At 46.2% G+C, this 27,432-nt stretch overlaps 1 protein-coding gene across 1 annotated transcript; it reads left to right on the forward strand.

Moving 5' to 3' along the window:
* Window positions 1-1,767: 1,767 nt before the first annotated feature.
* Window positions 1,768-27,432, forward strand: DUSP10 (dual specificity phosphatase 10). Its single transcript, XM_027896191.1, has 4 exons — window positions 1,768-1,811; window positions 3,370-4,215; window positions 22,598-22,975; window positions 26,156-27,432. Exons 2-4 carry the CDS (start codon window positions 3,414-3,416, stop codon window positions 26,419-26,421), a joined length of 1,446 nt encoding a protein of 481 aa, XP_027751992.1. The 5' UTR covers window positions 1,768-1,811; window positions 3,370-3,413; the 3' UTR covers window positions 26,422-27,432.

Here is a 27,432-nt window from a genome sequence, read left to right on the forward strand (position 1 = left end):
GCTGCAGGTGAAGCTGTTGTATGCGAGAGCTTTCTTCTGGCTCCCCTTTCCTTCCCAGCATGCAGAACTGGTGTCCTGGTGTGGCATCACAACAATGGAAACCAAAAGCTTGAGTTTGTATTGGATGAGTCACTGTCCCAAAGAGGAACATTTAGAGGAAAGCAGCTGGTTGTTTAAGAAATGTCTGTGAGGAAATGGAATTTGACTTGCTATTTACCTTAGAACCATTAATCAAAAAAATCAAGTATTCAGTGCTTCTGAAATCTTCCTACCTATTTTAATGAGATCTTTTTGCTCTGAGTTGCTGAATGATGATATTACTGCATTTTAGACTATTTTTTTGCTATAGATGCAGTTGGATTGGTAGTTACAGATTGGAAATCCCAGTTGAAAAATTAATTATCTGCATATATCCCAGAACCAAAACCTTTGGGGGCTAATTTAGATTCAACACTATCGTGCTGACAACTTATTAGCCCTAACTTCACCCTTCCTCCTCTAGCTCAAGAAGTTTGCAATCACGGTTGCAGGTGAAACTCTCCAGCACTCCCGTGGTCAGGGAGGACATGGTGGGATCCATCATTCTGGAGATGGCACTTTCTCTGTCTCCGACTTGGTGGATTGATGTATGATGGACTGATACATGGTAAGACATGGTTGCGAACCAGGAAGTGTGAAAATAGATTGTACAGCAGGGGAGGAAGGGTTGCAAAAATCTCGTGCTGCTGCCAGGTACCTTCCAAGTGTTTGATGAGCTGATCCACGTGGCTTGAAAATCAATTATCACCTTTTGCCTTGTAGTGCACATGTACCAAGGGTGAGAGCTCGTTATTTCACCCATGTCAACACCTGACAGAAAGGATGAAAGGGATTTATACTTGTCCTTGTAACAAATCCCTAAAATCTTGTCTTCAAGCCTGTGTTTCTTTCCTTTTTACATTAGGAGAATCCAATCTAACCTGACCACTCATGATGTTTGCTGGACAGTGTGCCAGAAGCTGGATTTGATCTGAATTTTCCATACCATGGAGCAAGTGGATCCATCTTTGACCTGGGGGTCAGGCAGGCTAGGACCTCCAGGGCTGGCCGCCTCTGAGCAGCGAGCAGGGCACACCGCCTGCCCTCCCCGTGATTTACCGCTGCCGTGCGGGGAAGTTACTCTTTTTCCATTCCAAGTACCTCATGCATGCTTGTTTTCGTTAGGCGAGGACTGCTTGGAAAAGCACCTAGAAAGCGTCCTCCCCCGTTTGGCGCCACTCGTACACTGCCGCGGCACTGCCGGGGGTTTGTGGGGACGGGGGTTTGCACGGTTCCCTGCCCCGGGGAGCGCGGATGATGCTCTCCTGGCGCCAGCCGATGGTCTCGCTGGCCCCTTCCCGTGGAACGCGCACACAGCTCTGCCTGAGCGCCGTTCGCAGCCGTTCCCGCCGCAGGGGCCGCTCTCGGGCGGCTTTCCCGGGGCGGTCCCGGGCGGCATTCCCGGGGCGCTGCCCGCCCTGCGGGGGGCGCTGCCGCCCCCGGCCCCGCCGAGCGCCCGCTGCCCATTGGCTGCCGATGACATCATCGCCCCGCCCCGCGGGCCCGCCCCCGCTCGCTGATTGGCCACCGGGGCCGCCCGTCGCGGCGGGCCCCGCCCCCACCGGGCCGTACATTTACGCGGTGGCAAAAGAGAAAGTAGCGAGGATGGTGCTGGCGGCGCGCGGGGCAGCGGGCGCGACACGCACCGGCACCAGCGGCGGCCGCCGCCACCAGCACCGGCGTCACCAGCACCGCCGCCGCCGCCACGCACCGGGCCGGAACGCGCCGCGCCAGTGAGTGCGGGGCAGCGATGCGGGGCGCGGCGCGGGTGGCCGGGGGCTGCGGGAGCCCGCGCAGGGGCCGCCGCGGCGGGGAGCACCGCATGGCGGCGGCGGCCCAGGCTCCTTGCGCTCGGGAGCTAAACTTCAGCTTCCCGCTTCTCGTGTGCTCTTCAGTTGCTTGCCTCTCGCTGAGCGAGCCGGGTTGTCTCCCTCGCTTATTTAAATTTTTCAGTTGCGTCAGTCGAAGGCGCTCAGGGATCTTTTATCCGCTTTCTTATCCTAGAAAAAAAAAAAAAAAAAAAAGAAACGAGGAGGGGTGTAGGGGAAGAACGATCTGAGAAGCCTCCCGTGTGAGCCGCCGCTAGCCCTGCTCCGCCCGGCACCGGCACCGCCGCCGTGCCCGGGGCAGGCGGGTCGCGGCTTCTTTCCCCGCTCCGGAGATGCCCGGGGGTTCGCTCCGTACAGCGGTGGCTGCTGCGGGTGGCAGTGCTCCCCGGACCACCGGGGTGCGGATAGGGCATCCCCTTGCCCCTTGCCGACGGGCCCGGTGCGGAGCCGGCTGCGCGGCAAAGCGGAACTGCGAGTGCTCGCCCCGCTCCGGGGGTTTGAGGGAGTTGGCGAAGTTGGTGCTGGGATGTGTTTTTCAGCGAGGGCTGCGGCTGCTCCCGAAGTTGCTGCCGAAGGGGAAGCACTGTCAGGGCTGGCTTCGGTTGTTTTGCTCGTCGTCTTCCTTCCCTCCCGAGTGGAAAGGGGGGGATTCTAAGCTTGCGCGCTGTGTCTTAGCAAATGAGAAGGCAAAGGCTGGGCAGGCACTGACCTTGATTGGGGCGGAGGGGACCCCTTTTTGTAGAAGCTGTGAATTGTGGTGGGGAGCAGGGAACTTGCCTCGTGGACTGCTGGAGAACAGCAGCTTTTTCGGGCCTGGAGCAGGGGGCTTAACTGGGGCCGGATTCACCTCTCTCGCTAGCAGGGGGATAGAAGTCAAGGTGCGTGCTTACTTTTTGTAAGGACCTCTGGAACCTAATTTTCTCCTTCTGGGTATTTTTTTGTTTAGCCACATGTGTTCAAGTTTGTAACTGTCTCAGAAAATTTGTTCACAAGCTAATTTTATTCCATCTTGCTGGAAAAGTTGTGTATCACCACTGACACATTCAACTATTCAGCTCTTATGCGTTCCTTCCAGTCACAGAGTCAGCCCAGTAGTTTCTTCCCTTGCAGTGAGCAGCAGGATGAGAGAATGTGCCTCCGTCATTATCAGTGGTGTGCCTTGCAGCCTGGGGGTTCAGAATAGCTCAACACCATCTGCATGTAGCCAAATGCCTCCTCCTGGGTGTAGCTGCACATCCAGTCTAGTCGCGTGTATTCTGCATGCCATGTGTGCACATGCAGATAGCTGAAGTATTTGCTGCAGAATTGAAAAGGCTTTTTAGCATCTACTGTCAGAAGGGTTTGTTAGGTTGAGGATATTGGGTCTCGGCAAAGTAAGCTGTTGTATCTGTAGGTTTATGTTGATTTCATGATCTGTTTTCATCACCTTTTTCTTCTTTCCCCTCCACTTTTTCTTTTTCAGGGTGATCTTGAGTTCTTCTTAACTTGCTAGTGCTCAGCTTCCTCATGCCTCCATCTCCTCTAGACGACAGGGTAGTAGTGGCACTTTCGAGGCCAGTGAGACCTCAGGATCTCAACCTCTGTTTAGACTCTAGCTATCTTGAGCCTGCCTCTTCTGCTGGTGAGAGCCACTCCAGTCTGCTCGGCGCAGCTGTTGTGTCCCTAAAGACTGCTAATCTCACGTATATGCCCTCATCCAACGGCTCTGCACGCTCCCTGAGTTGTGGATGCAGCAGTGCCAGTTGCTGCACTGTGGCAACGTACGACAAGGACACTCAGGCCCAAACTCAAGCGAGCACCAGCAGCACCCACGCCGGAGCCTCCACTGCCTGCCCTGCCAACCAAATGGTCAACAGCAATGAGAACGCCGGCAGCCTGAGCCCGCTGGGTGGGGTGGGGAGCCCTGTCTCGGGCGCCACCAAGCAACTCACTAGCATCAAAATCATTTACCCCAACGATCTGGCAAAGAAGATGACCAAATGCAGCAAGAGCCACCAACAGAACCAAGGGCCTGTCATCATTGACTGCAGGCCCTTCATGGAGTATAATAAGAGCCACATTCAAGGGGCTGTCCACATTAACTGTTCTGACAAGATCAGCCGGAGAAGACTCCAGCAGGGCAAGATCACCGTCTTGGACTTGATCTCCTGCCGGGAAGGCAAGGACTCCTTCAAGAGAATATTTTCCAAAGAAATCATAGTTTATGATGAGAATACCAATGAGCCAAGCAGAGTAATGCCTTCCCAGCCACTCCACATAGTGCTAGAGTCACTCAAGCGAGAAGGCAAGGAGCCCCTAGTCCTAAAAGGTAATTCTCCTCGTTGCCCACACATAGGTTCATGGTTTTCTTTGCAGCATGTACACTCTGATGTCAGTCTCACTGATGGCTGAACCTTGAAAGCATCTGCTTATCTCTAGGAAGGCCTGCGTGCCTCGTCACCAGTGGCAGAGCAAATGCTGTTCTTGGACAAATCATGGAGCTGGTAGCTGGGAGATGGTTGCTTTTCTCTGAATGTTGTCCTTGAGTAGCAGGAGGGGTGGGAACTGGAAGGAGGAGGAAACGTGCTTCCTGGTGTCTGTGCAGACAAAGAATTTCCCCCAGTGCTTGTTCTGAGTATTTATAGCCCAAGGAGCAGAGGTCCAGGAGGGGTTAGTTCTTATTTAGCTTGTCAGACTGACCTTTACTTAGTAGCCTTATTTTAGTCTGTATAAAACTGAACAAACACATAGGAGCTGGAGATGGGCGGTGAGAGAGGAGAAGGGAAGACAAGGGAAGTCACTTGGCTTGAGGCATTTTGTCATGGACCATCCAGCAAAACTTGAGCAATCAAGCCTTGTTTTGGTGGTATGAGGTCAGAATAATGGACAGAGGGAAATACTGGAAAAAAAGTTATCTGAAAGGGTTGTGTTTACATGCGTATGTATTTATTAATGTGTATGGCTTTCCTGTAAAGGTTCCTGTTTTAATGTGGTGTTTAGTTTATCCCTTAATGCTTTGGTGGAAACGAGCCCCACCAATTAAGGCAGCATCCAAGGACAGTTCCCTTTCTTCACTTTATTCTGTAGATCCTATTTATAACAATGCTGCCCTCTAGATTGAATTTCCTTTCCCCTGGGTGTTTATGCCATTTGGAGGCATGGTTGGCAGAGACTGGCCGTGGCACTGAGAAACTATAGAGGGATTTGCTGCTTAGCTCACACTGTATGTATTTAATTAGCTTAATTTTTTTTGTGCAGCTTACTACTTCCAACCTGCCCAATGTGGCAGGAGAATGGATTGGGCTGATAGTTTATCCCCTTTCCCCAGCTGAGTTTCATAGCTTTGTAGGAACTAAGGGTCCTGTGAGATACTTCTATGTGGGTATATCTTGTGGAAGCTTAAAACTGCTGAACTGTCTCCTTGCTCCCAGCAAGTGGATGGTCATACTGGGCTTGCTTTGATACTTGTTACAGGTTCCCTATGTGCTTTTATTGAGTCTCTTGGGTTATGGTAGTGCCCTTCACCTGTAAAAGAGGAAGATGAGGTGCTTAGCAGAGGGAGATTGCTGCTGGAATCCTGCATTTCTGGTGGTAATCATTCTGTTCTACAGCCTTTTGCAACTTGGTTGTAGTCTGCAAGCCTTCCTATCCTCAGAAAAATGGTAAGCTGAAAGTGTTTTCAGAGAAACACAGAGGAGAACACTGAAACTTCTGTGGACCACAGACTGGTACTTTTTCAGTACCTGAAGTAAGATCCTAGTGGAGATGAAGCTGCAGAGCTGTAGTTGGGCAGCATTGAGCTGTTGGGTGCTATGGGCAGGTTTCAGCCAGCCCTTTTTGCCACCTTCCAACTCTGGGTGCTGCACTGGGTTTGACTGAGTGCTTGTGGAAGTCCTTGGGCCATTTTTGGTTTTTAACCATTGAGAAGTGCATCTACCTAAGAGACCTGCTTAGTAGAAATCCCTTCCCCAAATTGGTCTGCCAGCAGATCTGGAAGCATGCCAGAGGACAGGAGAAGCCCAAATCCTTTGCGTTTTGGATGTAGTGATCATCTGGGTCGGAGCAAATCTCACCTGGGGGAATATATCACCTAAATTCCCTTGCCCTTCTTTGAAGTGGAGCTCAAACTGGGGTCAAGTGGAGTAGAGAATGGGATAAAGCAGCATTTAGAAAGGCTGCGATTAAGCTTCCGAGCGGGAGGAGTGGTGCTGGAAGTGCTCGTTATTTAGTTTTACTTGACAGATAGTGTTTTTTCCATTGTGCTTCAGCAGCCCGGGAACTGGCACATGCACATACCTGGGTTCAGGCACTAAAATGAAACTGAGGGTGGCTGGGGAGCCCTCTTTGCCTACGTTTGTTATTTTGAGTGATTTCTCTTGCTCTCTGCTATCCGCTCCTAATTTATTGCCGACCCATCTGATCCCCTGTGTTGTGTTTGCAAACAGTGGTTGCTAGCCAGGCTGTCCAAGTTTATGTCCCCCTGATCCGGTGCCACCTTCTCCATGTTTGGTGCTGCCTGTCAACCCGTGGCCCTGTTGCCGTTTTCGTGGCACAGTGTCACGTTGTGGGGTGAATCCGATCAGCAAAGCTGAGGGTTGGGTTACATCTTTGGCTTACAGTATGCTGGGGTAGCAATGTGACCCTGTGTGCATTTAGTTTTTAGGTGCCCCAGTCTTTTTAAGCAGTAGAGAAACTCTGCTGTTCTCCAAGGCCAGGCTGTGATCTGTAGATAAATGTATGTATGATGCACCTTATTAGGCTCCAGTTAAAAAAGGTGGCCTGATTTATTTTTAATGTAGCAGGCCAATACATAAACTGGCATTGTGACAAGAAAGGGTTTATGTATGCTGTGGTATGGGAGGATTTTAAAACCCCTGTTCCTCCTTCTCTATTCATGCCTCTCTTTGCTGCTTCCTTTAACATAGAGCATATTTTTGGTCATAAATATAACATATGCATAATTTTGATTTAAGCTCTTTAGAAGAAAGATTTTCTTGTTTTTTTGTTCACAAGGCATAACAGCGCTTGAGACAGGCGTAAACCCCCTATTTTTATGAAAAAAATTAACCTATAAGAATCCTGCATTTCATGAGCTGTAGCAGCCTGAGCTATCAGGGCTGAAGCTGCTGCTTATCCTGTTTATATGCAAAATAGGAAGAAGTCATGTTTCCCCCAACACCCAGTCACAGCGTACTAGACCGTGGTATTGCATGCTTGATGAAACCAAAAAGCCTCACTTTTTGTGAATGCCTTTTTTTTTTCTATTTTTGTTTTCCTTGGGATTGAAAAGAAGGGGGGGCAAAACCAATGATGTGAGCCCAGTGTCCCTTCTGCTTGAGGCCAATGTCAAAGCTGTTGCTGAATTTGGGGAGGGGGAGAGCATGGCTCTGTGACCCCGGGTGGGGTCAGCAGCTGTGACCCTCCTTGGTAGGGTTGTGCTCCTTTCCCTTCTGCAAACCCAGTGGTGAGGCATCTCTGCCTTCCCTGAGCACTTTGGCTCATAAAGTGGCCTGGAGTCTTGGGGGCTTGTGTGCTTGAGTTTGCTACTGGGACCTAAAAATAGAAAGCAGGAAATTCATTTGCATTCAGATGAAAAGTATTATGAGCGAAATGTTTAAGTTTTGAGTTCAGCATTTTTTTTTCCAAGTTAAAAAATTAAATCTACAAAGGAAACAAAAATGAAAAATTGAAGCATCTGTGCCAGCACATCTTGACAGCTTTTAACACAAGAGGAGTTGCCTTTGTCTCCCTGACCACTGTCTGGTAGTATTGTCTCCGTCCCGTTGTTCCTCCTTTACCTTTGAGGCCCAGCAGCGGGAGCCTTGTGAACCTGCTGAAGTCTTGTGTTTAGTTTGTAAAGGCTTCTGCGTTTGACTGCAGGGAAACAACTGAATTCAAAAGCAGAGGTGCAAAACATAGTTTGGCAAATAACTTATTCTTTTTCTTCCCCTTACATGCTGTAAACTGATGGCTGGACTGCTGCAAGGGAGATGGAGAGGAACTGGCTGGTTCCTCCCCAGCAACTGATTGATTCTCTGTTCTTGTTCCCAGTTTGAGGAGCTTATTTATGCTCTGGCTTTCAGTCTTCTCACTGCTCGTCTAACAGGGAAATAAATGAAGTGACTTGCTCTCAATATAGTGGGGAGTGTATGACCTGCCAACAAACCACTTCGTGCTTTCTGCCACAGTCTAAGAAAAGCTTCAGATCTTTTACCACACCAGAGTCGCATATCAGTGGAGCTGAAACAACTACAGAGGGCCCAAGATGCCTACACAAGGAATAAGTAGCTGGTTTATGTTCCCCCATGTTCATGTAAAATATTATGAGCAGCTGCCTTAGAAATACCTGACTTGGTCATAATCTGTGCAAATACATAATTTATTATTATCAGTTATATAATTCAACAGTGTCAGTGTTGCTTTAAATCCTAATTGGATTACACTGCACAAGAGTATTTGAAAGTAAAACTTGATGTAATGGTCAACAAATCCAGCTGACCAACAAAACATGTGCCTGGCACTTACTTCCACCAGAGATCTCCACTGAATAAGTATTAGGTCATGGTTGTAATAGGGAAATGTGTAGTTTTAAACACATTGGATGTCTCACATGCATTACTTAACATTTAAAAATAAAGCATGTTCCCTCTGTGCTGCAGAGGAAATCTGGCCCCATCAGTTGCTAGGGAAGAAACTTTTACTGGCTCTGTTAAGGCTGAGATTTCACCTTCAATTTTCAGACTGATTGCTGGAGCTTAAAGTGTCTTTCTACTGGAATAACACTGGCCATAACACTTGAAAATTGATTGTGTGTGTCTGTACCTTTTGCATAGAGATGAATTGGGGTTGGGCACCATGGTGTTTACTGCATTTTGAGGGGATACTTCTGCAGAGTAGTGTACCTTTAAACTTTGCCTATTCAACAGCAATGGAAAGTGTGGCATTTCCTCCCAGATAATGTCATCTGAGAGTTTGAAGTGCTGGCTTTCAGAATAACTATCACATTTAAACTGTCCTTAGAGGAAAGAGAGCAATGACACTGCCTTGGAAAGAGAGAAACAGGAAGGAGGTTTGTTGTTTTGTTTTGTTTTCCTTTTTTTGGCTCTCTAGTTTGTCATACCCTTGGAAAGCAAACTAAGAGTTAAGGAAATTGTTGCATTAGGCAGACTACTCTGCTAGTAAAGAAAAACTGCTCCAGTTCTGTGTGAACTGGGGGAACATTCCCTGTGATGTTCCTGATAGGTAGATGTTAGATTGTAATTAGCTGAATGCTTCATGTGCTGCCCTTACCCTTACCCTGCCAGAGGTGAGAAACTGAATTAGTAAAAGCTTTATAGGACTGCTGCTGGTTTGTTTTCTGGCTTTTTACTCTTGAGGTGAGCACAGCCTTTTGGAGAGTCTTAGGGTGGCTGCGTCTTAACTGATACAGATATAATTTAATTTTTGTTTTAAACCTATGTGTGGGGGGTTTGCCTTCCAAAGCTGCAGTCTAGGTTTTTATGACACTTAAGTAGCACAAAAAGTTTTAGTGAGATCGCTGTGGCTTTATGCTGCATTCAAAGTGGGGGATCATCTACTTGTCTTTAGGCTCCGACTCTTTCTTGACTCTCTGAAAAGCCCCATTACAGTTAGGGTTTTCTATTTATGCAAGAGACTTGGAAGTAAAGAAATGCCATAAATATGAGCAGCACACACAGGTCATAATATTTATCTGTTTTGCAATTTCACTAGTCAACCAGGAGGGAAACACCTCTCAAATATTCAGCATCAGCTTGCAGGGCTATAGAAGTCATGCTGTTTAAAGAAATAGATTATGGTAATCTGAAGATGACCTAATACATTGTCCCTTTGTGTGTAAGATAAGATTATGTGTGGTGCTGTGGCCTTTTTGGGAAGTCTCTGGTGGGCCTGGGAGAGTGCTGGCTACAGAAATCACAAGGCTGACCTGAATTACTGCAAGCAGTTGTTTTTCTGGAGCTTTGATTCTGGGTACTTGCCTGAATCTGTCTTTAGCGGTTTTTTAAACACCTGTGTACTGTAAAAATTAATTTGTGGTTATCACAAAGGTGTTTGGTAAGCTGGGGCTTAAAGCACAGTATTTATCATGGATGTCAACTTTCCCTGCCTCACCTAAAAGTCAAAGCTGGCAAAGAGTCCCATTGAGAGTAGGCTGGTAGAAAGGTGCTGTCTTGAGCATTTCACTTGCTTCAGCTTACTCTGGCAGGCCTTTCACCTGCTCTTGATCCATTGAACGTTGAAGATTGTGGGAAAGCTGAAATGTGTGCTAGTGCCTTTGGGTTCTGCCACCAGTCCTTGCTGTGCCTCTCAGCACACCCTGTGTGGAGGCAGAACTGGGGACTGCTGTGAGCAGGAGGCATGGAGGAATTCAGTGGGCCTGTTTCTGCAGCTGGGAAGTCCTGGAGTGCTTGTGGTCTCTACACAGGGTGGCTGATCGATGCTAAGCTTATGTTTCTTGTTGTTGTTGTTTTGTTTCATAGGATTTTTTTTAAACCTTGGGACTTTTTAGTACAGGAAACTCTTTGTTTCAATTAATATCTGTGATGAAGGCAACCTCACATCCAGAGGTATCTCAGCACACCAACGGTTGTTTTCGGTGTGTCCTCTGCTGCTCTGAAAGGTGTTGATTCCCCAGGAGCCTGTGTCCTGCCAAAGGTGATCCGATCTGGTTCTGCAACTGTATAGCAGCGTTTTGGAGCTTGAAGGAAAGGGAAAGAGCTGGGAGAAGCAAGTCTGTCTCCCATATGGTGCCGAAGGGAGGTAATCTGACTAGAGGGATACTCTATGCCTAGATAGCAGGGCGGTCTTTTGGCGAGGTGAGCTCTGGCCAAGGCCGAGCAATGGTTTGTCTCCTGCTCTGTGACTAAGCATGCACAACAGACTTGCTGTGAGGCCTTAGAGAACTCATTTACATCTGACTGGACGTTTTTTTTCTGTCCTTTGCACTGTTTGTTACACTGAGCTCTTGTTGCCATCGGTGTTAAGTGTCGACCCAGGTTCATCCATAGTCACAATGGGGCCCTGGAACAACAGAGCTGCCCGTTGCAGAAAATGGGAGACAGACAGGAGCATCCCCTTCCTCGCTTCCCTTGATGGTGCATTTTTTGCTGAAGTGATAAACTGTAGGCTCTGATTTGCCTCTAGGTGGTTTTTGTGCTTTTAAAAACTCAAGGTTCATTTTCATGTGTTTCTCTGCTTGGGTGAGCGGGTTACCTCCTTTTTGAAGGAAAACTCTGCTCACAATGAAGGAACTAAGATCCAGAATGAGGCACAAGCTTCTGATCTAGCACTTGGTTTTAGTGAGCATCTTCCAGGAGAGTGTATACAGAGGAGACCCAAGTTGGCAAATCTTCGGGGAGTGACTGGGACCTTGTAGGTGTAGGTACCACCTAGTCCCTGCGGCAGTGTCTATCTTAACTACACCCACAGCTCCGTGCAGTGGGAGCTCCCCTGTGGCCCTGCACTGGACTGTTGCCACTGGACTGTTGTCACTGGAGGGGTCTGGGGTTAGTGGGGTCATGGGGGACTGTGAATCTGTCATCACCTGCTGCTGACAGGACACAAATGTGGACAGTGGGTGGGAAGGCTTGGGAGCCACTGCTCCTGCAAGGGTTAGTTGCTGGTTTGCATGTATGCAACACCCTGTTTCCAAGATCATTACTTTGAAGGAAGAAGTTGCAAAAACTAAATTAAGAGAATAATAATAGTGATGTGAGCACTTTGGTTCCAACTCTTTTACTATGCCCTAGCTTTAAAACATCTACAACATGCCTGGAGTAATTCCCACTTGATTCACTGCAATAGAGAAGAACTGATTCTAATTAAAGGTAATAAAAAGGAGAACAAATGTTATTCCTTGTCACATATTAATTATCATATATTTTTTTTTTATAATGGCTTAAAGAAACTTGGAAAATAGAAGCTAACTTGCAAGCTTCTGTCACATCAGTCGAATTGGTTGTCTCCAGTTCATTATCCAAAGTGTGATATTAAGGCTTATGTAAGCAGTTGAACATTAATGTTTTAAAAGCAAAAACTGTTATTGGAGCAGTTGATCTATACTGTGTTGGTGATGGGCTCTAATTCCTCTTGGTCTCTGTTAAGGTAATGGGAGTCTGTCTGTCCAGCTGACGAAAGCTAAGACTAAGACTTTTCCTGCTGCTTGGAATTTGGCATATTTTAGCTACAAAACCACTATGATTGCTTAACGTGAGGTTAATCGTAAGTTCATAGGTGTTTGTGTTAGTCCTTCAAAGCAGAGGAACATCTCCGTTGAGGGATAACACAGTTCTTATGCTTCCCGGGAAACATTAATGTTAACTCACCTGTGGAGACCAAGGAGTTATTTTATTTGGAGACAATGGTTGATTTTGATCTGGCTGAAGATATTCCTTGTTTTATTGCTATTTATCTCTGGCTTCTGTAAATAAGACATTTTCTTTTCTCCCCTCCCCGCCCCCCCTCTTCTCTCCCTTCTTCCCTTGACCCTGGAGTATATGGATACAATCTGGGTCAATTTTCTCTCTCCCTATATAGTTTTTAGGGACCTTGGTTTTTAGACTTGATTCCTTGACTATTAGGGTAGGGATTTAAGTGTCAGCGGGGCTTGTGTCAGAGATGGGGCTGGCACACCCCATGCTAGTTTTAGTAGCTTGCTGCTTTTATTTTTGGCTATGTGGCACTGGGATATGTCAAGTCAGCACCCTTTATTTTCTGTTTTTTCGTCATGGGCTTTGAAATACCTTGCTGGAAAGTGTCAAATTGGAGCCAGGTAGTATTATTATTTCTAGCCCAAAGGGTAGAAGCTCTTCAGCAGGAATGGATGGCACTCCCAAATGCTCGTGTTGTATATCAGCACCTTGTTTTCCTTCCATGTTAATGTGAATGGTGTTTCTGAAGTGGAGGAGCATTGGTTTGGATTGGAAAAGAGCCTGTGTTATCCTCAAGAGAAACAAAGCAGCCTGCTCTGTCATTAGAAAGAAGCTGTCCTGAAGAGGTTGCCCTTAAAAGGGTAAAGAGAATAAATGGATGGCTGAACCATGAAAATGTCAGTGTTCTCGAAAACATGCAAATTAAACAGAAAGGTCCACTCCTACACATCCAGGATTACAGATGTCTGACACAGTGCTGGAACCATTCTCCCTCTTCAGCCATGCAGAGCCACAGAGAGCTGTGGCTGTCTGCATCCTGCTTGTGTGCTGTCGCACTGGCTGCTGCCTGTCTCCAGGCTAGTTGCTTGAGAGGTGCACATGGTGATGGGCAGGGAGAGAATTGGTAAGGGATTAAAAACCAAACAAAACTTGGTGTTCTGGGCAAATCTGCTCAGCTCTACCTCTCTCTGTGAAAACAGATCCATAGCTCTTTGCCAGTATAAAACCATTTGTGGTATTTTATTGCATTAAAATAGTTTCTGTTCCCTCCCCTCTCGCTTCCCCTTGCCTCCTTTGTACATAGCTTTAGCATTTCTTGATGACCTTTTTGTTAATATGATTTCCAGTGGGAGCATTTCACAGTAGAAATATGTATTCCTTCAGGGTTTATGCTGACATTTCGAGTGATTATTTAATTGGACTTCATGTTAGCCTACACCCCCACGGGAATGCATACTTTTGCTATGAGGAGTTGTAATGTGTCTAATTTTGAGTTTCTGCTATAAACACTTGCCCTCCAGGGAGGGTAAGTCCAGTCCTCCTCTATGGCTGCAGATTTGTCACCATGGTGTGTTTAGGATGTGGGGTTTCTTGTCTTGTTCCTATTTACATTTTTATATAGTTTAATCCTTATACCAAAATTTGGAGCAGACCTTCTCCTCTTTCACCTTCCTGACCACTCCCCAAGGATAACACAGTGCTTTGAAGGATGCTGGTTTATTTTCCCATGAATACTTCAGTTTTTTCTTTGAAAGGGGCAGACTCAGCACTCTCATAGTGTAGGGCAGATTTCCAGTTACAAGCTGGAATGACTGTCTTGAATGCAGAGTCCAGAAGTATTCAGTGCAGCTTCTGGACAGGCTTGTGAATAGTCCAGAAGTTAGTGGGATCGCTTGAAAAAGCTGATGAGTAAAGGTAAGGTAGGGAAGGAATGCATGGTATTTTCTTGGGTGTCCAGGGTCTGAGGAAAAAACGTAAATTTAAGACAAAAAAAAAAAAAGGCATAAAGAAAGAAAAAAGGAGGAAGAAACAAGTCGTGGTAAAGTGTGTGAGGCACAGGAGGGGGTGATGGTGTGGCTGAGAGCAGATAGTGGTGGGATGGGAGGAGCTGAGAGTGGAGCTGGGCAGAGCCAGCATCTCTGGCACAGCCTGGCAGGGTGTGATGGTTTGGACTTGGCTCCCTGCCAAATGCCCAACCCCTCAGTAGCAGCCCCTCTCTTCCTCCCTTTCTACTTCCCCCAGGGCAAAGCAAAAAACACTATGCAAATTGAAGAACCTGAAAACCAAGCTAGTTATATAAAAAATGTATTTTATGTATATCACAGTTAAGATACTATGTACACAGCAAACGGGAATCCAAACACCCCCCGAAGGGATAGGGAAAAGGGAAAAAGGGACAAAAGGAAACAAAAAGGGACACCGAATAGATATGCGCAATCAAACCCGAGAACTAGTAAAATAACTAGTAAAACAAATCTCACCACGTCCCTTAGAAAGCAGGCTTGGCAGACACAGCCGCACTCTCCAAGCTTCCACGTGGCAGGTCAGTGGATGCTGCAGGCCTCAGCCTTAGATAAGCGAGACCGATGCAGGGACCCACTGTTCCCGAACTTCGGCAGAAGAGAAGAGGGCGAAGGCCTCTCCTCCCCTCTTATTTATACCACGATTTACGTAAAAATCGTATGGAATACCGGGAACACTGCCCCTTCCTTGGTTACAAACTGGTAACCAGGGAAGACCTAGATTAAAACTACCACACAGGGGAAGGGGCCTTTGGTGACCTCTCTCCTACCTCCGTGGGACGTGTCCCTAGGACAGCTGGCTGCACTGTGCCTAGTGTCAAAATAAAAAATATAAGTAGATGGGACCAGAGACCTCAAAGGCCAGCAGGAGGATGTGCTGTGGCAAGAGGTGTGAGCCGCAGTGAGATAAAACTAGAAATAACACGCAAACATGTGCATGTGTCCCTAGATGTTGAGGGAAAACTTTTTTCTTTATCCAGTGTCACACTCTTGACTTCTAAAGGAACCTCAAAGCCATTGTGTCAAGGATGTGCTTGTAAATTCTCTAGGTCAGAATTTGTGTACAAACTGACCTCTCAGGAGAGTTTCCACATGGAAAAAACCTGACCTTGCAAGTTCTTCGGAATGCGGAGTTTTGCCTTTTTTTTTGAAGTGCTGTTGGCAGCTCGGTTTGAGAGAGAGACTAGATTAGATTGAGTGTATTGAGGTGGAAGCTGTTCTTTGTGAACTGTTTACTTTTACTTTTTTATGTTTGTTTAAAGCTTAATCTTTTGCGGCAAGGTTGATGCTGAATGCTGTGCAGGCAACAGAGAGAGAAACCCTGTCATGGGTCTTTTGAATGTCCTGCAGACAGGTGAGAAGTAAATTCAGAGGACCAGGAAGTCAGACCTATTGTACTTCCTATCAGCAACAGAAGTCAAAATCTTTCAGTTATGTCTTTGATTTTGGAAACAGGGGGGCAATGTGGGTTGTTGAGGTAAATTTGGATACTTGTATAGTAAAAGGATGGATTTTTTTTTCTCCCCCTTTCTTTACCAGCAGAAATAGTAAGATGTAAAGCAGTCCTGGTGTCACTGTGGCCTCCTTGTACTGCAGAAGGATGGGCTCCCCTCTGTTATCAGCTTTATCTTCTGTAAAGCTCTCTCCAGTGTTTAAAAACAAACAAACCTCACCACAATATCCTTGAAATCAAAGGAGCAATTCCCAGTGTCACCTGGGTGAGTGTGGTCCAATAAGTCTCCACCCTTTTGGACAGAGGGGAGTTGCCTTTCCCGCTCTGTGGGCCAAATACAATATTTTCAATTGTTTAGCTTTCATGTAGAGTGAGCCCTACAGCAGTGAGGGCAAGCTTTGAGCACTGCTCACCAACAGTGTGGTGAGGAGAAGGACATCTGCTTGGAGAGTAGGCACACTCCTACTATGACCTGCTTGGATAGGCCCTGCTGAACTTCCCACACTTCTAGCGCTTCATGAGAGCAAGGAGAGCCCTGGTTGGATAAGGAAAGTGTGTCCTGTGTTGTTCAGGAAATCTGAGCACTTCTTCTTTAAGTACCTCAGGATGAACAGAGCATAATCCTCAGGATGCACCATTGAACCATCTTTGCTCTGGCTAAAATCATGACAGCAACAACTTTGAGCAAAGTGTCATGTCTGAATCTTCTACTGCAAGGTGGTTGTAGCTCCCATGCCCTATGGGTGCAACCCCAGTGCCTCTGTGCCCTCCCTGCTAGTGCCTTGGCTAGTCGGTAGACCTACACCTGCATACCTAACTGTGTAGGTGGGGTGGCATGAAGGGGTCTAGGTGGTTGTCCATATCCTGGGAGTGAATTTGTCCTATAACAGTAGAATTCTACTTCAACCTGTACAGCAGCATTTTTCCTTGGTGGAAGGCCCATGGTACAGGAGCAGCCCAAATTCTGGTATTATCATGGCTCAGCACCATTGTGTCACCCTGCTGCAGGACCTCCAGACACTGGTGGCAACATGGCAGAGGGTGGCTGTGGGACCTGGACCCTTCTGCCAGCCTGAGGAATGGGGAGAGTGCTGGGTGGGTGAAGCATCTGGACAATACCTAACCTCTATTTTTACATACTGGAGTCACGTTTGCTTAACCTTGAGGCATCCTGTGCTTTGAATCAACTTGACACAAAGTCATCTGTTCATTAATAACACAGGAGCAGTTTAATTGTTGTCTTAGCGGAAAAATACATGAGACTATCATCAGCTGTTGCTTCTGGCAGTGCTTTTCTGCAGTAATGTAAATAAATGAGGTCACAGGTTTAAAGGAACAGACTGTACTTGCACAAATTCAAAGTGCCGTCTTAAACAGATATGCACCAATTGTCTGAGTATCTCTGTCCTGCGCCCCAAATGCTCACTGTAACACTTGAACCTTAAACACACTCAAATACAGCCTCAGGGGCTCGGTTTGCTGTGGTGGTACTGACAGGGCACATGCTGAGTGGGTGTTTTAAAACTTGGCTTCATTCCTGAGTGAGTAATGCTTGGGGTGGCCAGAACTGTGATATTGCCTAATTCTCTGCTGTGAACCCCGCAAGAGCCCAGCAACACAAGAGGAGGGGAAGTTACAGATCGAACATCTTTTCTGCTTACACTTCCCAGTGTCATGGGATTTCTGCTCTTGTTGCCTCTGTGTGTGTTGCTTTCATTTTTTTTGTTGAGATGGCTTTGTGGTATTGTAATCGAGAATGAGCGGATCCAGAAATCCGCCTGGACAGCTTTGAAAGCTGTATAAAAGGTCTGGTTGTCTCCTGAGACCACGTGTTCTGTCTAAATGTGGCTCCCACATCTGCAGTCTGTCATGTATAAAAGTATGTTCCTGTTTGCAGTTGTAGCAGGAACACCCAGTACCTGCCACGCTCAGAACAAAGTATGTCCACACCGATGAGGTAATGCAAAGGTGTTGCTTTATTGTGAGGGCATTTCTTTGTAGCTGCCTCCCTCTATGCTCTCTCATTGCAGAGGGAACAAGGTCGTTTACTCCCTTGACTGTGGGGTAAGAGCCCATTTCCAGATAGGAAACATATTGCAAATCTCCCAAACCATATTGTAAACCCACATCCTAGTTTGCATATAGTCACACAGCTACAGAGCAGCAGTGGTGGTTGAAGGAGGTGCCAAAGGAGAGACAGAGGAGGAGGGCAGATGTTACTGTACTCCTTGTACTTAAATCTCAACCTTCTCAAAAAACAAACAACAAACCCCCAAACTAAAAACCTACAACAACAAAAAAACCCCAAATAAACAACACCCCAACCAACCAATCCACTTTTATAAATGTGTACAGGTAAGGTTTGTTTTTCTTGCTTTCTTGATATAGATGATTCTATTGCAGGGTTACAGTCCCTCATAAAGCTGATTGCCTAGTTCCTGCTCTACCTTCTGTGCCTGTTTTGCATTGTATTTGCCCTCTTCTGATGGCAAATGACAGACACAGTGTTTAGCATGATTTTTATGCAAGCACCATGCTGCTTGTCCTTTTTCATTTGTTCAGAGCTGCTTTGGCTCCTGTCCAGCCACTCACCTGGTCTTGTAGTGCTGCTGTGAGCCTTGGACTCCTGGATGGCTTTGGGGCTGGGAAATCTGTGTGCAGCTGCTACCCAGGTACTGCTCAGCAGGGGAGTTTGAGGAGCATTAAGCAAGATGTTTATGGGCAGATGGCTGCAAAGAACTTGAACAAGCAAGTGTGAGTAGCTGGAGCACGTCCGGTGCTGAGTTGAAACTTCCTAAAAGTTTTGAAGTCTGAGACAATACAAAGTCTGTTGTCACTCACTAACTGTTCTGGCAGGGTAGGATGCTGGAAGATGACATGCAGTTATAACTGCAAAAATACCTGGTTGCAGTGGTGAGCAAGAGCCCTCAGTCCTATGTAGTGTCCTGCTAGATACCAGGCAAGGCCATCTGCCAGGAAGAGATTCATTTCCTTATGGAAGAAATACCTTGGGTTTCCCATAGTGCTGAGCATCCTTATATGTCTATCTCTGTTTGGATATTGGTAGGTTCAGCCCCTCTAAACACCTGCCTAGCTGCCATTTTGGAGGAGAGAGTGCACGAAAGTGCTTGGGATGTTCTGTGCACCCACATGTGGGCTGCATCAAACTGGGCAGTTCAGGCTTTTTGCCGTACTTTGGTTATTGCTGCTGTGTGGTGTGTTTAAAGCCAGAAGAGACAGGCTACGAGCATGACATTGTGTTGAAGTGAACACTGGTGGCTTATCTGGCTGCTGGCATTTTGGTTTGTCACTGAGGGTGGCTGCACATCTGAGTCTAGGCTCCATGGCTGTGGTTCAAACAGCACTAACATGCATGCTGATGGGCTTTCATGGTGGATATATTATATTGCCTCTCTACTTAGGCTTCCCCAATATGACGAAGGCTTTTTGCATCATCTGAAAAGCTGCTTTTAAAATGTAGCTTATCTCTGTGCTAGTGAAAAGCTTCTGCTAGGTTGTGCCTCTCAGCCATGGGTGCTGTTACTGCCCTGTATAATGCTTCCTTCATGCCCCAGGGTAGGGAAGGCTTGGGCAGTGTCAGCCACAAGACAGCTTTTGTTACAACCACGAGTAGAGTCTCAGCATCCATGCCTTGAGCTTCCTTGTTATCTGGAGTTGTGGTCAGTAGCAGTGATGTGTCTTGGACTTTTCTGAGTTGAATTAATCAACTCTTAGACCAGGCTTACAGGAACTATGTGTTGGCCTCCTCTCCCACCTCCTCTACCCCTTCTACATGAAGACTGTAAGTGCTGGAATAGCAGCTTCTTGACAAAGGAAAACAGATGCATTTGAATAGCCTGTACATTGTATTTACCTTCATGTGTAAAGTCCATTCCTCTTTTACTCTTTCTGACTGGTCATAATTAACTTTACTTGGACCTGTTTTGGGAAGTAATCTTGTAAACTTCAGAAAAACTAAGTATTATGCATGTGTGAGCTCCACTTAAATTACAGTAGTACCTCATAAATCAGCTAGGTACAAGGATTGTGTGTGGTGAGAGTGGAACAGCACTCATGAGGTGTCTGGGTCCTGTTTTGGGATCTGCAAGACTCATATGACAGTGCAGATCCACGCTAAGCTCCTGCTGTTGGCTTAGGGTTCAGCCTCTCTCCGTGACTGCATCTTGCTGCCTTCTTTCCAAACACCAGTGTTCTTGTTCAATCCTGGCTTGCTCAAATATATAAGCCAGTTCAGGTTAGTAATCCTCTCCCCATTAATGTGTTCTTTCAGGGATATTTGCTCTAAGAGTTGCTTGGGTTGGGTACTTTAAATATTCCTTGGACTCTCCACCCACATGAGGAGGTGAACAAGGAGAATGAGGGATGTGGCCTGACATTAGGAATAGTGACCACTGGCAAATGTCTGGAAAAAAATTGTGGATGAAGCTATTATATGTTTAGCTACTCCACTTGTTTGGGCATCTTCAACATGCTGTATTTGGGGCCTCCTTCCCAGCCTTTGTCCTGATGCTGCTACTGGAGTGGTGGGGAATGCCCTACACCTCTTGATCTCTTCTGAGTACAGTGATAACAGGGGTGCCCTGCACAATGTAATGGCCTCTTGTCCTCTCCTCCATGTTATCTGCTGGACCAAAGCTCACAGTGAGGAAGAGTTGGTAGCAGGAGTAAGAGTGTCTTCTGGCCTGTAAGGCAGGCAGAGGACCTGAGAGCAGGACATGGGTGGTGAGGAAAGAACTTGCTCTAGACTCCCCAGCTGTACTGTATCTTACAAGGCAGCTGATGAAACAGGATGGTGTCTGCCACAACATCAGTGTGTCTCCACCTGAGTGATGAAACAATGGGGTCCTACCTCCAGCCACCTATTCCCTAAAGCCTGCAGGAGGTGTGGAAAATGAGCATTAGCTCTGGGCTGCTAAAGCAACTTTTTCAGGGGTTTTCCCGAGACTCCCAGCATGCTCTAGTTGTTGTTCAAACAACAATAGTGAAGCTGAATGGCTTGATTGCTTATGTAGAAGGATGGGAATGTGAGTTAGGGCTTAGCCTTTAGCCCGGACACTAGGCTTGGGCTTTTGGTTTGGATGAGAGTTCAAACATCTTCAGCTTGAAGACCATTGTCTTGTTTGTTTTCTTGAGTGGATTGAGAAGACTTTTCAGACCTTGTTGCAGCCATATGGTGCAGTTGGCAGTTGAGCTCAGATTTTAGTCCTTGCTTCTTCTTTCTCCCTTGATCCCCCGTTGTAACAACTTTGAGAGTATGGATCCTTAAGGCAAAACTGTTTACTCTGTCCTGTAAACAGCAGAAACAGCTGAAGACAAACACACTTTCGAGGGAAGAAGAAATACTCTGCATTTTATAGACATACCAAGGATTTCTGGGAAAATAAGTTACTATCAGAGTGTGAAGGATAGGAGTCTGGATGTATTAGAGGGGCTCAGATGGTAGTAACCTAGTCTGGGTGCCTGGGTGTACTGGAGTACAGTATAGGGCTCTGAAATGGCTCTGGCTGGGTACCACCCTATGGGCAGGTATGTCACAGACATTTGAATTGCAGCACTCAAAATGTAGGCATTGGGAGCCCTTTGCTGTGTCTGATCCAGAGCCTGAGTGACGGCATGTTTTTGTTGTTGTTGTTTGGTTTTTTTTAAACCTTCACTAGATCACTGTGAAAGAGCATGAAAAAGACACATAGCCTCTCATTTATTTTATTTTATTTTTCTGTTTGAATAACATTATTGGGATGGTGACATCCAGCATTTATTTTGGCTAGTGTAGCTCTTTCTAGGAACTTCAGGGTAGCTCTCCCCCCTCCTGGGCTTTTTTTTTTTTTTTTTTTGGCTTGCAGTTAAAGAGCAATAGAGTCTGAACACTTGGCTCGTCCCAGTGCGGAGCATGACTTCAAGTGTCCTGGTACAACAGCAACGTGCACTTTCGTGGGCGAGGTGGGGGGGGATATATCGCTGCATTCATCCTCTTTCCACCTTTTTCTTTCGGAGGAGGAGCCACCTGTTAGCATTACATCAGTGGCTCCCAGGAACGCCACTGCCTCCTACCAAAGGCCTCGCACAAAGTAGTAGTTCTTGTATTGTTTGCACTCAAAGAGCTGATGTCGTGCCAGCTGATGTCATTGTGTGCTTTGTGTAATCGCTATGGAAACCGGGCAGGTGGGGAGCCTGGGGCTGATGTCATTCCCGAATGAGGTGTAGAAAGAAGGTTCCCTTTGCTTGCTCCAGCTCTGCAAAGCTGACCTCCTCCAAAAAAAAAAAAAAAAAAAAAAAGGAACAGGATGGAGATAGTGTTTGAAAAAGCCAGCAAGGCATGCAATAGAGTCAGGGGAGGCATGAGCTGAAAAAGTGGCTTCTCCCTCCCCCCCTCAGACTCATTTTTCAATCCATATTAATGTCCTAAAAATAACTCTTGCTAGATATTTTCATGCAGCCGGGGCAGCAAGAGAAGAGCTGTTTGCCACATGTTAAGCAAGCACCTCAGTCTGTTAGGTTACAAGGAGTGGTTTTCTTTTGTTCGGGTGCAGAAATGTGTACGTACTGTTCCCTGAAGCGATGCCAGGGTGAGCTGCACCCATCCTCAGAGGTGTTGGACGGGGGGATGCCCTGCAGGGCTGCCCCCACAGGCAAATCTGCTGTGGACAGATAAAGCTAAGACTGTCCCAACTGCTCTGCTTCAGTGTGCTGATAGGCCATTTGTCCCTAGTTTTGGTGATGTTCTCCTTCTTGGAAAAATACCTTCCTTCTCTCACAGGCTGGTAGGTGAGGCAGCCCCAGCACACTGATGCTGCACAGAGGCGTGTTTGTCTGTGAGCCTGTTCCTTGGCACTGTGTGCCTCTCAGAGGGGAGGACAATGCCTGCTGCTGATTTGTGCTACGCTTGCTGTTGACAGCCTGGCGTTGGTCACTGTGACAGTGGTAATGGGGACAGTAGAGCCAGATCCAGTCCTGGTGGTCCCAACACATGCTCTGAAGAAAGGTGGATCCAAAGCATTGCAACCTTGGGGTATCTAACCAAAATATCTGTTTGGTCTCTCTTTCCAGGAGGACTCAGCGGTTTCAAGCAGAACCATGAAAACCTCTGCGATAACTCCCTCCAGCTGCAAGAGTGCCCGGAGGGGGGAGGAGGGGGTGGTGCCTCCGCTGTGCCCACCATGCTACCTCAGTCCATCCCCACCACGCCAGACATCGAGAACGCTGAGCTCACCCCCATCCTGCCCTTCCTCTTCCTCGGAAATGAGCATGATGCTCAGGACTTGGAGAAAATGCAGAGGATGAACATAGGCTACGTAATCAATGTGACCACCCACCTGCCCCTGTACCATTACGAGAAAGGCATGTTCAACTACAAGCGGCTCCCAGCCACTGACAGCAACAAGCAGAATCTCAGGCAGTATTTTGAAGAGGCTTTTGAGTTCATTGGTAATTACCCTTGACTGGAAATACTCCTGTTTTTTCTGTTTTTTTTTTTATTATTATTATTTTTACATGTTGTAAGACTTTAGAATGAATTTTATGCTTTGCCAACTACTCTGAAGGCTGAGTAAGGCCTTACTTTTGTTTAGGTTGTCAGAAATGCTGAGCAACTCATATTTCTTTTCTTTCTCATCTCTGGTGTATCCAGTTAAGTAGCCCAGGGTTACAAGTTTTATCCATTGATACTGACTCCTACATCCAGGTTTCTAAATTCAAAAACCCAAGAAAACTGAGACTTTTGTCATCTCCTCTTCTTGACTCCTTTGCATTCCTAGTTTCCACAGTGGCTTACAGCCAATTTTTCATAGTAACTATTCTCAATGAAGGCTCAGTCTTTCCTAACTTAATGAGAAAACTGACAAACTTTCACACTTGGCTTGTTCCACCATTAGATTTATAGTGTATGTGTGGTTGAGTGGATAGTGATGGAAACTTGCATTAATAAGCTTCTAAACCCTGTAGACTGTGTGAGAGAGTTCACCAGAGACATGCAGCTTGTTGCAGAGGTTGCTGAAGAAATGACCCAGCAACGTTATAAGGTTTTTCTGAACCTTGCTAGATCAGCCCAGGACAGCCCTCAGCCAAGTTTAGGGCTACACTCAGCTCTGGTTGGTCAGCTAGGCTAAAGCCAGATGGCCACTTAAAGCAAGGCTGATCAGAGAGGACTTCAGCATGTGATACCAAAAGCTTTTGAGGACCTTCCCTTGCCCCTCTTTGTGGATGCCGCTTTTGTGGCATAGTGAATGTCCACCTGTGCTGCTTCAGCAGAAGTACGGTGCCCTGAGAGGTTTTCTGAAATATGCTATGAGGGACCACTGGTATATAATTTTACTTTCTTGTGCTGGAGGCTGGACTAATCTCTTTGTAAGTACTTCAGGCTTGATATTGGAGGACTAGACAAGGGAAGTGTGTTTCTGTGCTGCATCACAGCTTAGATCCCTGACTGACCCCATACTAAAGTGAATGCAGAGCCATGTTCCTCCCTGCCTTCAGACCATCAGTGTTTGTGGCCTTTGAGTCGGGGAGTGGGTTCATGGCTCCTGAAACTCAAGCCTGTTTGTGCTGGCTCTGTGGAGGTGCTCCCAGGCTCACCAAGGATTGGGGCCCAGTTGTGGGACTGGGTCCCAGGGCTGGAGATCCAAACTTGGAGGTCTCTTCCAACTCAGTTAATTCTATGATTCTATGTTTTTCTGAGCCCTTCTGCCCCTGCTGTGTGCCTGGGCAGTGCTGGCAGCTCTGAAGCAGATAGCTCGTGAGCCTACCCTGACCGTGTTCAGGTTGGCAGAGGGCCGTGGTGTGCTGATGTGTGTGGTCTGTAACCATGCTACTTTAGTGAAGGTGAACTGAGAAATCACTGATTGTGCTGCAGTTCAGATGGAGAGCAGCATTACAGCCTGAGTCTTTCCACTGGGAGCTTCTACTGGGAGCCCTTGTCCTCTACAGTGTGAAGGACCAAAGAATCTCTCTTTAAAACCAAATTTTCTCCAGTGTTCCTAACCCATCCCCAGCTCTATCAGTAGTGCTGATGATTACTAGGCTGCTGATTACTATGTGCATGGGAAGGTGAACACCCGGTTTTGGGTGATGGATGGGGGAGAGGGAACCTAGCTTTGATCCTTTGGGAAAAAAGCTGTGCCAAGAAATCCCATAAAACCTTAAACTTTGAGTTCAACAAGATGGGGAGATGCAGTAGACTGAGCTTACGTAAAGAGACTGCAAAGCTCTGCTGAGGTCCTTTAGGAGTAGGATGGAGATTTCTGCACCCAGCATCCCTATGAGCTGAAGGATTAGAGCTCTCAAAGCCGCTGATAGTGTTTAGCTTGTGACCTTACCAAGGGCAGAGAAAGCAGCTTTGCTCTGAAAAGATTTAGAAAGTGTTTCAAAACGCATTTTACTTTCCTCTTTAATAATTACAGCTTGGGGGTCTGTCTTTGTTTTTAATAAACAAATATTTCTCCACTGAGAGTTTTTCTCCATAGCAAATTTAGCCAGCTGGGGAAATAACTAGTCAAAGCTTTCCCTTCCTCTGGGTAACTTTAAATTGCATTTGAGAAGAATTGGAAATGTTTAAACAGCATATTGTTGGCCTATGTTTCTTTAAATATGTCTTGAAAAAACCACAACCGACCCCAGGTTTAGCTAACACTAAAGCCATAGGAAGTGAAATCATCAGAAACTCTCTGTGAAAGTGTGTCAAAATGCATTAGAGAGTTTCAGCTTTCTGAAATACTAGCTGCTAAAAATGTCTAGAGGGAAGTTGGCTTCATTTATGCTTTCACAGTACAGGTTGAACATGTGGGGTGGGATGAACTGTACTCTTGGTGGGGTTGGATTGATGCCAAAACTTGCAAACCAAATTCACGTTCCTCCTGTGGATTAAAACAAAGAAGTAGATTGAAGAGTCACATCTTGAAAGTTTTACCTCCTGTTTTAAAAGCAAGCTGTGGGAGATGAGGGTGGTATGGCAGTGACTCTCCTCTTTCTCGTGTCCTGTTAAGAGGTGGTTACAAGGACTCTGTCCTTCCTAAATCCTGCTCAGGTTGCCTCCAACTAAGCAATGTACCTTGGTGGAGAGCGTGTGCCTGTGTGTGTTATCCAGCTCCTGCTTTTGCGGAGGCATCGCAGCAGAGTGCCCATTGAAGCTCACTTCAAGAGTAGCTTTGTAAAAGCTTCAAAAACCAGATATATTGTTATGAATTGAATCTGAAAATACCTTCGTTAAAAGGGTGGTGCCCTGCTTTGAAAGGCAGTAAGGTTGAGATGACAATGCAATGCTGCAGCAGAGGTAGAAATGGAGCCCGATGTTTCATCATGGGCCTCTACCTCCCAAACAAATGCTCCCTGGCACCGGTATATGAGCAGCATCTCTCACTGTGTGGTTCATCTAGTAAAGAGATAAGGATTTGGACGTGAGGATTTTCAGTGTCAGACTGGACTGGGTGTTTCACGTGCAGTAACTCTAAAACACTGGAGGAAGATGGGCTGGAGGGGAAGGGGAGGAGATGCTGCTGTGCTTGTAATCAAATCAAGGGACTTTTCACATTAAGTTACTCTTAATTGCACTGAGCCTGTTCTGACTTATGAGCCGGCAAAAATCTTACTTTCTTCTGTCTTTCTTGTTTCCAGAGGAAGCTCATCAGTGTGGGAAAGGTCTCCTCATCCACTGCCAGGCTGGTGTCTCCCGATCTGCCACCATAGTTATCGCTTACTTAATGAAGCACACACGCATGACCATGACAGATGCCTATAAATTTGTAAAAGGCAAACGACCAATCATTTCCCCTAACCTTAACTTTATGGGGCAGTTACTGGAGTTCGAAGAAGATCTAAACAACGGCGTCACACCACGAATCCTCACACCAAAGCTGATCGGCGTAGAGACTGTCGTGTGACGGTGAAGCTGTGAGGAGGCGGTCAATGAAGGGGTTAACCTGTTCTTCACCTGATTTGGGACAGTGATGGGTGGCTTGTGGGTTTTTCTTTTTAGCTTTCAAGGGGAGTTTTGTGGAGAACTTTTTGTGAATAAAAACCTTTTTTGTATGGAAAGGTTTTTAAAAGATCCAAGAACTTTGCTGGGTTTGGGATGCTGTTGTGGTTTCCTTCTCAGACACTGACAGAGCAGGGAGGCTTCAGAGCAAAAGGAGTACTTTTTAAAATCAAAACAAGAAGAAAAAGAAGAAATACTGGGCTTTTTTTTTCTTTTAGTTTTTATTTTTCCCACCTCTCCAGCTACTTATAGAGTTTATGGCTAAGTAGTCTGTGCAGGTTCATAGACTGAAGAAACCTAAGCTGAAGACGAAACACAAACAGCCAAAACAAAGCAGAAAAAATCCTCCCTTGAAACATAAGGGCCTTCATTCTGCAAAGGCTTTGCTAAAGATAACCTAGCAAAATGCTCACCAATGCAAAGGAAATCAGAGCAGCTTAAAAAGTCTGCAAGGCACTTTTCACACTCCTGACTCAAACTAAAGAAGAAAAAAAAAGTTTATTTGACGTGTTTCATGTTCCAGTTCTATTTTTCTATTTTGGGGTGTAAGGTTTTAACAGTAAGGGACTTCGATCATTCTATGCCATATGCCTTCACTGGCTTCTTGTGCAATAATAATTTGGGCTTTGATTTGAGTGTTCAAACCAATTAGAGCTGGCTGCCCACTAATAATAATTTTTAGTCTAATAGTGCAACAGCAGCCAGCTTGGTTCAGAAAGGGTAAATGAGAGCAATTATTTTGTTCCTTTATATGATTTTGATCCTGGTTACAGTGCCATAAACCTTGTTACATATGTATATCAGAATGTACAAAAATTGAGAAGTTTATTTAAAAATATTTTTCGCACAAAATATTGGTGTGTTCAGTTGTCTATGTAAAAAAATTTGATTATAAAAGAAAAAATCTTTTGGAAAA

The sequence above is a fragment of the Empidonax traillii genome, unplaced genomic scaffold (assembly GCF_003031625.1).
Source record: "Empidonax traillii isolate 1590-97213 ecotype Southwest subspecies unplaced genomic scaffold, ASM303162v1 scaffold485:size756489, whole genome shotgun sequence".
NCBI lineage: Eukaryota > Metazoa > Chordata > Aves > Passeriformes > Tyrannidae > Empidonax > Empidonax traillii.